Raw genomic sequence first — 9643 nt, forward strand, 5'->3', positions numbered from 1 at the left:
CTTGAACTCTGGGCCTGGGCGCTGTCCCTCAGCTCTTCAGCTCAAGGCGAGCGCTCTACCACTTGAGCCACAGTGCCACTTCCAGTTTTCTGGTGGTTAATTGGACTTTCCTGCCTGGGCTGGCTTTGAACCAAGATCCTCAGATCTCAGCCTCCTGAGTAGCTAGGGTTACAGGTGTGAGCCACTGGCGCCCGGCTATCCTGCTGACATTTCTAAGCCACATCACCCTGGGAAACAGCTGAGCCTTAGCACCTGCCATCCTCTCAGGAATCAAAGCCCACCCTTGAGTGTGGGCACTGAGTGAGGGTCTTGGTGTCTTATATAAATTACCTGGTCACCTTGTAATCAATGGTTTTGGGGGGTCGGTTATGGGGCTTGAACTCAGGGCCTGAGCACTGTCCCTGAGCTTTTTCACTCAAGGCTAGCGCTCTACCACTTAAGCCACAGCGCCACTTTCCATTTTTTGAGTGGTTAACTGGAGATAAGAGTCTTACTGGGACTTTTCTGGCCAAGCTGGCTTTGAACTGCAATCCTCAGATCTCAGGCCTGAATAGTTAGGATTATAAGCATGAGCCATTGGCATCTGGCTGAGCAATGGATTTGGGTTTCCTGTTTGTTCTTTTCCTGGGGGAGGGAGGAGGAAGCGTCAGGCCAGACTAGGGCCACCAGCAAGCTCTAATGCCTGGATCACTGAGAGTGAAGAGAGGGCAGGAGACAAGTCCAGAGTACCAAGGGTCAAACACCCAGTCCTGGTGGACAGATCCACCAGGCCAGAAATGGGCACCCTTCCCTACACCCCCCCTCCCGCCCCAGAAGGAGTGGAAGCCACAAGCCAGTGAGCCAGGGCATTGGCACCCGGGTACAGATAGGGAAGGGAGTCACAGTCACGTCACGGGATATGGGAACAGGGGAGGAGGAGACCGCCCACAGGGAAGAAAGCACAGGCATTGAAGGCATTTATTGGTGAGAAGACGTCTACTGGTCACAAGCTCTGCAAAAGCTCTTGTCGGAACAGCCGTGGACGGGGCAGCGCCAGGGACAGGATGGTAGGCTGGCAGCACCCTGGGCACAGAGGAACCACACAGGGAGGACAAGGGACAAAGAAGGGTCCTCCTCACCACCTCCCTGCCCCTGCCCCACCCCCCCATCTCTCTAAGGTTAAAGTGCAGCTGGGAAGGGGAGGGGAATTGGGAGCTAGATGGGGGGGGGTAGGAGGCCAACATGGGCCCCCCTCCCCCAGGGGCCTCCTTGTCCCCAGAGACTCTACTCAGGTCCCACTGGCCTGCCCTCAGCTACCAGGAGAGATGCTCTGCCAGAGTCCCCAGGGGCAGGGGGGACACTGGATGCTGTACAACAGGAGGGGGGCAGGGGTCATGTCCGGTCCATGATGGTCAGGCCCGCCTCCTCCCTCTGGCCAGCAAAGCTCTTTGTTTGCCCCCCCCCCCCCCCCACCCAACAGCAGACAAGCCACTGCTGGCAGAGCAAGGCCCAGAGTGTCAGCAGGGTCCTGCCCCAGCCTGACCCCTGCACTGCACTGAGGAGACTCGTGTCCTAAGGGGTGATGCTTCAACTGGGGAAGGAGACAGAAACCAAAACCAAACTCTGCCTGCCTCTGTCAGTGAGGGTCTTCCTAGCCCACTGCTTCCTGCAAGGCAGAGGCTAGCCGGGGACCCGTCCTCAGCGCCCCCCACACACACACCCCAGGGGATCCTGCCCCACCAGGAACCTGTGGGGTAGCCATCTCCAGGGTCTCCCCTCACTCCTCAGCAGCTCCCAAGGGTACAGCTCTAGAAGGCAGAAAGGAAGGGCGCCTCACCTTCCCCCAAAGACAGCCCAGAAGACCTCAGCTCCCCGCCCCCACCCCACCTCTTGCATATATTAAATTGTGCAGCCTGGCTCCAGCCCCGCCCCTTCAGGTCTCCATGGCAACTGAGCAGCATTCCAAGTCCAAGTCAGATTCCAAGTCCATCCAGTGCCAAGGTGGGGAGGAGGCGGGGAGAGGAGTAGCGGGGCTTGGCTCCGGCCTTTCCCCTGGCTTCCCCCTACTAGAGGATGAGACCCGACATTCCACAGGGGGACAGGTGGGGAAGAAGAGCTGGGGGGACATGTCAGTCCTCAGCCCCCTCGTCCTCGGTGTGGGGGGCTCCGGGGGGCTCCTCAGGCTCTGGGGCCTGCCCCCGGGGGTGGGGGTGGGGGCCAGGCACGGAGCCCGGCCCCTCCTCGCCCTGCACGTACACGCTCAGCCCCTCGTGGCTGGGCTCCTTGCCGCAGGCCTGGCAGCTGCAATGCACGATCTTCTCCACCAGCTTCTCCACGCGGGGCACCTCCTCATGGCCGGGGCACTCTAGGGTCACCTGGGGAGGGCACAGGGAGAGAGGGATGTTCCCTGAGACACCCAGAGGCCACCTCCCCCACCAGGCCCCAACCTGGGGCCCAGGCAGGAGGCACCCAATCCTGCCACCCCCACCTACCCTTCCCTCTCAGACCCTGGCGGGGTGGGGCACAGACCTCCCCTCAGCATTCCCAGTATACTTGGAGAAAGTTCCTGACCTCTTTCTTAGGCTATCCAGGAACTGCAGGCTGGCCCTGGCTGACCTCTCCACCATTCCCTACCCCTGTGCCATCTGACCTGCCACAGAGCCTTTGCACATGCTGTTTCCTATGCCTAAAAGGGTTTTCCCAGTCCATCCCCCCTACCACTTACTCCAAACTAGGCCAGTGAAATCATGGGCAATCTTTGAATCCAAGCTTAGGTGTCACTTCCACAAAGAAGCCCCATTCTGAGCCCCCCCCTCACCCACCCAGCTGAGAGGTTCACCCTGTAGGAACCTCGTTCATGCCCTGCCTTCCCTGTGTCAACATTGCTATTCATTCCTTTCTTCCTCCCCGCCATGGAGGCGGCACACAGGGCTCTGACTCAGAGAGCCAGGGTCACAGGGATTTGCCTCCGGGGGTTCTGAAAATGACCCCTGGAAAATGTTTGAGCCAAGAGCAGATGAATAAAAATTAATGAAGGATGAGAGGAGGAGGAGGTAGAGTGCTTGCCTAGCATGCATGAAGCCCTGGGTTCGATTCCTCAGTATCGCATACACAGAAAAAGCCGGAAGTGGCGCTGTGGTTCAAGTGGTAGAGCGCTAGCCTTGAGCAAAAGAAGCTCAGGGACAGTGCCCAGGCCCTGAGTTCAAGCCCAAGAACTGGCAAAAAATAAAAATGGGCAAGACTAGTGAGACAGGCCATGCAGGACCCCACAAGAAGGGGCAGAGATTCTGAACTCAGCCTGTAACTGTGGGAAGAATTTCAGGACAGCATGATATGCAAACAAAAGCCGCAGGAAGACCCCTTGTCCTCTACAAGTTAGTGCAGACATGTGTGCCAGCCCATGGCCAGGGCCCCCAGTATTTCTCCAGCACAGGGGAGGGGCAGGGCGGGGACGCCAGGGCTGAAGGCTTCCTTCCTGAGTAGGGGGGATGGAAGGCTTCCTTCCTGAGTGTGTGTGGGGGGGTGGAGGGCTTCCTTCCTGAGTGGTGGGGAGGCTTCCTTCCTGAGTAAGGGGGGGGGAGGCTTCCTTCCTGAATAGGGGGGCTTCCTTCCTGAGTAGGGGGGATGGGTGGAAGGCTTCTTTCCCGAGTAGGGGGGGAGGGGTGGTGGAAGGCTTCCTTCCTGAGGGGGGGGAGGGGGGAGGCTTCCTTCCTCAGTACCCCGTACTGTACTCACAATCTCCCACGTGGACCGGGCGGGCATGCAGGAGTCGCAGTGCACCAGGGACTCTGTGGACTGCGGGAAGGTGTTGGGGACGCTGTAGCTGAAGCACTGTCCTAGGCAGGCCCTGTAGGAGCAGAGGGTACCGTGCCTGTCACCCCCAGGGTGGTCGCAGTGCACAGCCCTGGTCTTCTTCCCTCCCTGGGCCTGAGCCTGCCCCCACCCTGGGCGGGGGAGGGGGCTCCCACCTGTTCTGAATGGACTTGGCCTCACAGCCGCCGTGGCCCACGATCTGGGTGATGTTCTTGGCTTCGCACCAGGCGCTCTTATCCGGGAACAGGGCCAGCTTGTTGATGGGTGGGGGCGCAGCCAGCAGGATGGCAGGGAGGACAGCCCCCACCAGGACCCGCAGCATGGTGCCCGCGGCCTCCTGAGCCCTGAAACTGAGCACAGAGGGCAGGTGAGGGGGAGTGGCGGTGCTGCAAGCATGACTCAGCCCTGGGTTCAAAGCCAGCTCTCCCATTCACTAACCAAGCATGCCTCCCCGAACCTCAAAACTGTCCTGTCAGATGGGTAGGAAGAAGAGTGGTGCCTGGCACTGGTGGCGCACACTTACAATCCCAGCTACTCAAGAGGCTGAGATCTGAGGAATGAAGTTCGAAACAAGCCTTATCCCCAATCAAGCACCAAAAAGCCAGAAGTGGGGCTGTGGCTCAAGTGGCCGGGTACTCACCTTGAAAAAACAAAAAACTCAGCAGCAGCACCCAGGCCCTGAGTTCCAGCCCCAGGACAGGCACACACACAAAATGAAAAAAGGAAAAAAGAAAGGAAAGGAGAGGGAAGGAAAAGAAAAGGTGGTAAAGGAGGTGTTTGTTTGTTTGTTTTGCTGATCCTGGGGCTTGAACTCGGCCTGGGCTCTGTTCCTGAGCCTCTTTGTGCTCAAAGCTAGTTCTATACCACTTGAGCCACAGTGCCACCTCTGGCTTTTGTTTGTTGGAGATAAGAGTCTCATGGAAGCCGGTGTCAGTGGCTCACGCCTGTAATCCTAGCTACTCAGGAGGCTGAAATCTGAGGGTCACGGTTCAAAGCCAGCCCAGGCAGAAAAGTCCGTGAGACTCTTCTCTCCAATAAACCACCAGAAAACCATTAGTGGTGCTGTGGTTCAAGTAGTAGGGCACTCTCCTTGAGCCGAAGAGCGCAGGGACAGCGCCCAAGCCCAGAGTTCCTAGAGTTCAAGCCCCACGACCGACAAAAAAAAAAAAAAGAGTCTGATGGAGGGACTGGGAAGGTGGCTCAGTGGTAGAGCACTTGCCTTGCATGCATGAGGCCCTGGGTTCCATTCCTCAGCACCACTTAAGCAGAAAAAGCTGGAAGTGGCACTGTGGCTCAAGTAGTAGAGCGCTAGCCTTGAGCTGAAGAACTGAGGGACAGCGCCCAGGCCCAGAGGTCAGGCCTGATGACCAACAACAACAAAAAATGAGTCTCATGAAATCACAGAAACAGCAGGACAAAGGATGAACTAATGCAACAATGATACTCACTAGACACTACATTGGAAATGAACTTTACAACTTGGAGGACGGGGGAGGAGGAGGGGAAAGCAGGAGAAAATGAGGGAGGGGGTGACAGTGTCCAAAACAAAATGTACTTATGTAATTGCCCTGTTCATCACCAGTACAATTTTAAAAAGGCTCATGGACTTTGCTGCCCAAGCTGGCTTTGACCCGTGACCCTCAGATCTCAGCCTCCTGAGCTGCTGGGGACCCTCCAGTGGAGTCGGGGGAGTGTAAAGGAAGTGGAACTGGGGATGCAGCTCAGTGGTGCAGCATCTGCCGGGCACAGGCAAGGCTGCTGGGGTGTGAACCTCAGCACCACAATGGGACTGTCCACACAGCCTCCCGGCAGACCACCGCATTCTGTCATCTAGACGGGTACTGCCTAGTTGCTCCGGGACGTTCAGCTCGACCTCCCCAGCACAGTGAATTCTTACCCTGCTCAGTTGGATGTATTTCCTCCTAGAACCCCCTTTACCATTTCCCACCCCACCCATCCATACTGGAGACTATCAAAGCTGAGCCCTGAAGGAGCAGTACCGGAATTTACCAGAAGATGGCAATGCAGGATAGCCTGTGTTTTCAATTAGTGGCTGGAGGGGACCCACACTCGCCCTCACCCCATGTCCCTCCGCCCCTTCTTCAACGTTAGCTTTCTCCAAGTTTCACTCCCATCTCCACCTCAAAAAAACAAACAAACAGTGAGGTGGCGGTGGCGTTCGGAGGGCCTCGGAAGTAAGGGTGGTGCTTGAGAAGGGGACAGTGGGGAATGGGTGATGGGCACACACGCTGGGTAACCCTTGGACTCTTGGACCTCAGTTTCCTCACCTGTGAAATGAGGGACTTACGTGAGAAAGCTCTTAGGAGAGGTGGAACTTGTTTTGTTTTTTGTTTTTAACAAGTTTAGATGGGGAGGCAGGGGATCGTGCTGGGCGGGCGGGCAGGAATCCTTTCCCAGCTTGGTCAGAGACTCTGATTCGGGGCGGTTCCCACAGGGGTAGGAGTGAGGTTGAGGGGCAGTAGAGGAAGCAGGCCCAGACACCAGGGTGAGAATGGATAGTCCCATTGTGGCCCATCTTCTCCAGAAAGCACGTCAGGGTGGCAGAGGCAGGTGCTCTGACAAGGATCCAGAAGTGTCCAGGGACGGGGCTGGCTCTCTGCTCCTGCAGAGAAATCTGGGTGCGCTGGCTGGGCAGGGCTAGGGGGCAGGGGCAGCCTGCCCTGCTCCATCATACCCAGCTCTTCCCCCATCCAGCAGACCTCAGCCCTGCCCCCCTCCCTGCACCTCCTCCATCACAAGATAGCCTCTACTCCCGGCCCAGCAAGGAACACAGAAGCTGGCGAGACTGAGGGATACCCTCCTCCTGTCCTGTCCTCGATCTCACCCACACACTTTCAAACTGGCCCACAAGATGCACGGCAAAGCCTGTGGTTTTGGTACAACCCCATCCTCACCAAATAGAACAGGCTTTGTTTCTCGCTGCTTTTTGAAGCAGTGTCCAGGAGACATCCTGCCCCCTCACAGGTCCTCTGCCCTCCCTAGAAAATCAGCCTGAGCAGAGGGCCCTAAGTCCATTTAAAGCTAGAGCTCCCTGGGCCCCGCCTGGCTGAGCTGGCCCTTCTTGAGCTCAGAAACTTATTGCCTCCTTAGGAACAACAGGCCAGGTTGGGGCCAGGAGGAGACTAAGGCAGGGAATGGTGTTAGGATCTCAGAGGATTTGGAATGGCCTGTAATGATCTCTCCCAGAGAAGGATGTGAGTCTGACTTGGAGCTGAATTAGGAGTAGGCGTGAGCCTTCAGAGCAGGATTGGGTTGAAGTTAAACCAAATGGAGACGCTTGGAGTTAAGGTAACGATGCATTTGAGGTGGGCAGTCAGTGGCCTAGAGTTGGGTTACAGGTTATTAACACCAGCTTTGTAAGAAGTTAGGAGGAAATATAAACTGATGCAGAAGGCCACCTGCAAATAGAACACGCCCTGCCCTGCCAGGAGCTCCGAGCAGGCAATGAGGCCACCTCCAATTCTGCAGCCCAGCAGACTGGACACTCCCACCAGACACGTGGCCCCTCCAGTCCTAATGTTGGACCCAGACCCCCTACCTAAGGACTGTGTGTCCTCCAGGACTAGACTTTACCTCTCAGAACTCTTCCCCAACCCTAACAAGGAAGCCTATGCTCTCTCCTTGGGAAAGAACTGAGAAGATTGGAAGAAAATACGCAGCACCCAGTTGGTACCCACTGAGGCTAGCTCTCTTTCCCCAGAGAGATCACGGGAAAGGCTGGGCAGCATCTGGAACAAGGCTGGGGAGGGAGGTCAGGATTTGACTCTGTACTGTAGCAGGTGGGCTACTAACTACCCTTGAAGAAGAAAAAGAAACAAGGAACAGTGAGAGAGCCCCCCCCTTCTTCCTGCCAGCTCTCTGGTGTTCAGATACTGCTGAACTTAAAAGAGGCCACAGATCAGAGTTCAAATTCCACTCTGATTCTCCAAAGTCAAGCATGTGGTGGATCCTAGCTCCTCGGGGCCACAGTGAGGCTTAGCCAGGTGCCCTTAGCACAGGTAATTCCACCAAGGCCTCCAGCATCACCCATACAGAAAAGAAGCAGCAGACCCATTTCAACTCTGTGGAAATCCACTCACCAGTCACAAAAATAGCTCGGCCCTATCTCCCACCTCAGGGAAGGGAGCCAGGAGCAAACGCAGACAGGCCCTGCGGCATCTAAGGAGATGCTGGTCTAGAAAGTCCCTTGAGAAGGCCAGGAAGGTCAGGCAAGCAAGGACACAGCCCTGGACTTCCAGGCAGGCCTCTGGGGCCACGCCAAACCTACCTGAACCCATAAGATGCTCTCCAGAAATGCAGATGCCCAGGCACATCTGCACAGAGCAGGATGTGACCAACAGGGTTATCTGTAGGAAGAAGCTGGGCACCAGTGGCTCACACCTGTACTACCAGCTACTCAGGAAGTTGAGATCTGAGGATCAAGGTTCAACACTAGCTCAGACAGAAAAGTCTGTAAGACTCTTATCTCCAAGTAAGCTCCCAAAAAAGCCACAAGGGGAGCTGTGATTTAAGTGCTAGCCTGGAGCAAAAAAGCTCAGGGACAGTGCCCAAGACCTGAGTTCAAGCCCCAAAACTGGAACAAAAACAACAAAGAAACAATTGAAGGGGGGACCCAGATCTCCCCATCCATATGTGTGGCAGACAAATATTCATGGGCCATTTCCTCTTCTGGTAAGTTCTTAATAGTCAGGATTACTTAAGCCTTTCCCAGGATATTCAAAATAGATTATACTCCAATGTCTATGCCTCTCTCTCTGTGTCTCTGTCTCTCTCCCTCTCTCTGTACTAATGCATGTGCACCTGTGTGTGTGTACACACAGAGCTCCCCTCTAGTCCAGTTCCTGTTTCCACACCTGGGGGGGAGGGCACTCCCACATTGCTCCAGTGACTCCATGGAGGTGTGGCCTCAGCACCCCGCTGCATGGAAACACCCACCGTCACTTGTGGGGTTGTGCTCAAGTCAAACTCAATGCGCCCCATACCCTACTCCTTTCCTACCTTCACATACTCACACCAAGACAAGGTCTGGGTCTCTTCCCACAATCTTAGTTCAACCACCCAGATCTTTCTGTGCCTCAGTTTCCCCATCTGCAAAAGAGTAATGGTAACCTCCTGGCTCCTCAGAGGAGCCCCACTGGAGAGGGAGGCACGGTGGGCTTGTGTTTCAGGAAGCTGAGACGCATGCTGGTGTGAGACCTGATCTGAGGGACACCCCCAGCAAATAAGCGGATGGCTGGCAAGGGTTTTTATACACTGTCCAATGGCCCCAGACACACCCACTTGCTGAGCAGGGAGCCCACGCAGACTTGGTCCCTTGAATGACACAGGGCTGAAGAACGCAGCCTCTCCACTAGCTGCAGCAGCAGCCCGCGTGCCCAGCTGTGCATGCAGGCTGGCGCAGAGGGTGTGGCCCTGGTGGCTGCAGCCCTAGGCTTATGGATCGGCAGGGTGGAGCAATCCTCCAGGTCTTGGAATGCGTTCAGGGACTTCCTTGAATGGTGCAACTGAAAACGCTGCTCTTGGTTAGGGGGAAGGCAGTGTCAGGCTTCAGGTCTGCACTCACTCAGGCCAGGCCCGGCTCTGGTCAGCCTACAGGGTTTCCTGGGTACTCTGGTGGATTCCAGGATGTGATTGGGCCAAAGCCCATCCACTGGCTCACCATGTGCCTGGAGGCAGGAGAGTTCAACGGTTACAGACCAAGCCACTGATCATCTCCGGCCTCACCTAAACTTCATGCTTGCCACCCGTGAAACGGGCAGCGTGACCCGGGAGAGTCTGTTTTGCCAGGTTCCCTCGGGAAGAGTTTGGCTCCACCACCGTGATTCCACGA

The 9643-nt window shown here is 56.2% G+C and overlaps 1 protein-coding gene across 1 annotated transcript; it reads right to left on the reverse strand.

Annotated features, from left to right (window-relative positions):
• Window positions 1-943: 943 nt before the first annotated feature.
• LOC106000509 (neuroblastoma suppressor of tumorigenicity 1) lies at window positions 944-9424 on the reverse strand. Its single transcript, XM_013035795.1, has 4 exons — window positions 9377-9424; window positions 3948-4142; window positions 3715-3826; window positions 944-2354 (listed from the first exon to the last, which is right to left on the reverse strand). Exons 2-4 carry the CDS (start codon window positions 4112-4114, stop codon window positions 2109-2111), a joined length of 525 nt encoding a protein of 174 aa, XP_012891249.1. The 5' UTR covers window positions 4115-4142; window positions 9377-9424; the 3' UTR covers window positions 944-2108.
• Window positions 9425-9643: the final 219 nt, after the last annotated feature.

Source organism: Dipodomys ordii, unplaced genomic scaffold (assembly GCF_000151885.1).
Source record: "Dipodomys ordii isolate 6190 unplaced genomic scaffold, Dord_2.0 Scaffold6, whole genome shotgun sequence".
Taxonomy (NCBI): domain Eukaryota; kingdom Metazoa; phylum Chordata; class Mammalia; order Rodentia; family Heteromyidae; genus Dipodomys; species Dipodomys ordii.

Excerpts from the sequence above, each read along its gene's own strand:
- LOC106000509 (XM_013035795.1), bottom strand. The coding sequence starts at position 4,114 with ATGCTGCGGGTCCTGGTGGGGGCTGTCCTCCCTGCCATCCTGCTGGCT. Across the intron at positions 3,827-3,947 it reads GCCAAGTCCATTCAGAACAG|GGCCTGCCTAGGACAGTGCT; the intron begins GTGGGAGCCCCC and ends CTGCTCCTACAG. Across the intron at positions 2,355-3,714 it reads CCCGGTCCACGTGGGAGATT|GTGACCCTAGAGTGCCCCGG; the intron begins GTGAGTACAGTA and ends TGCCCTCCCCAG.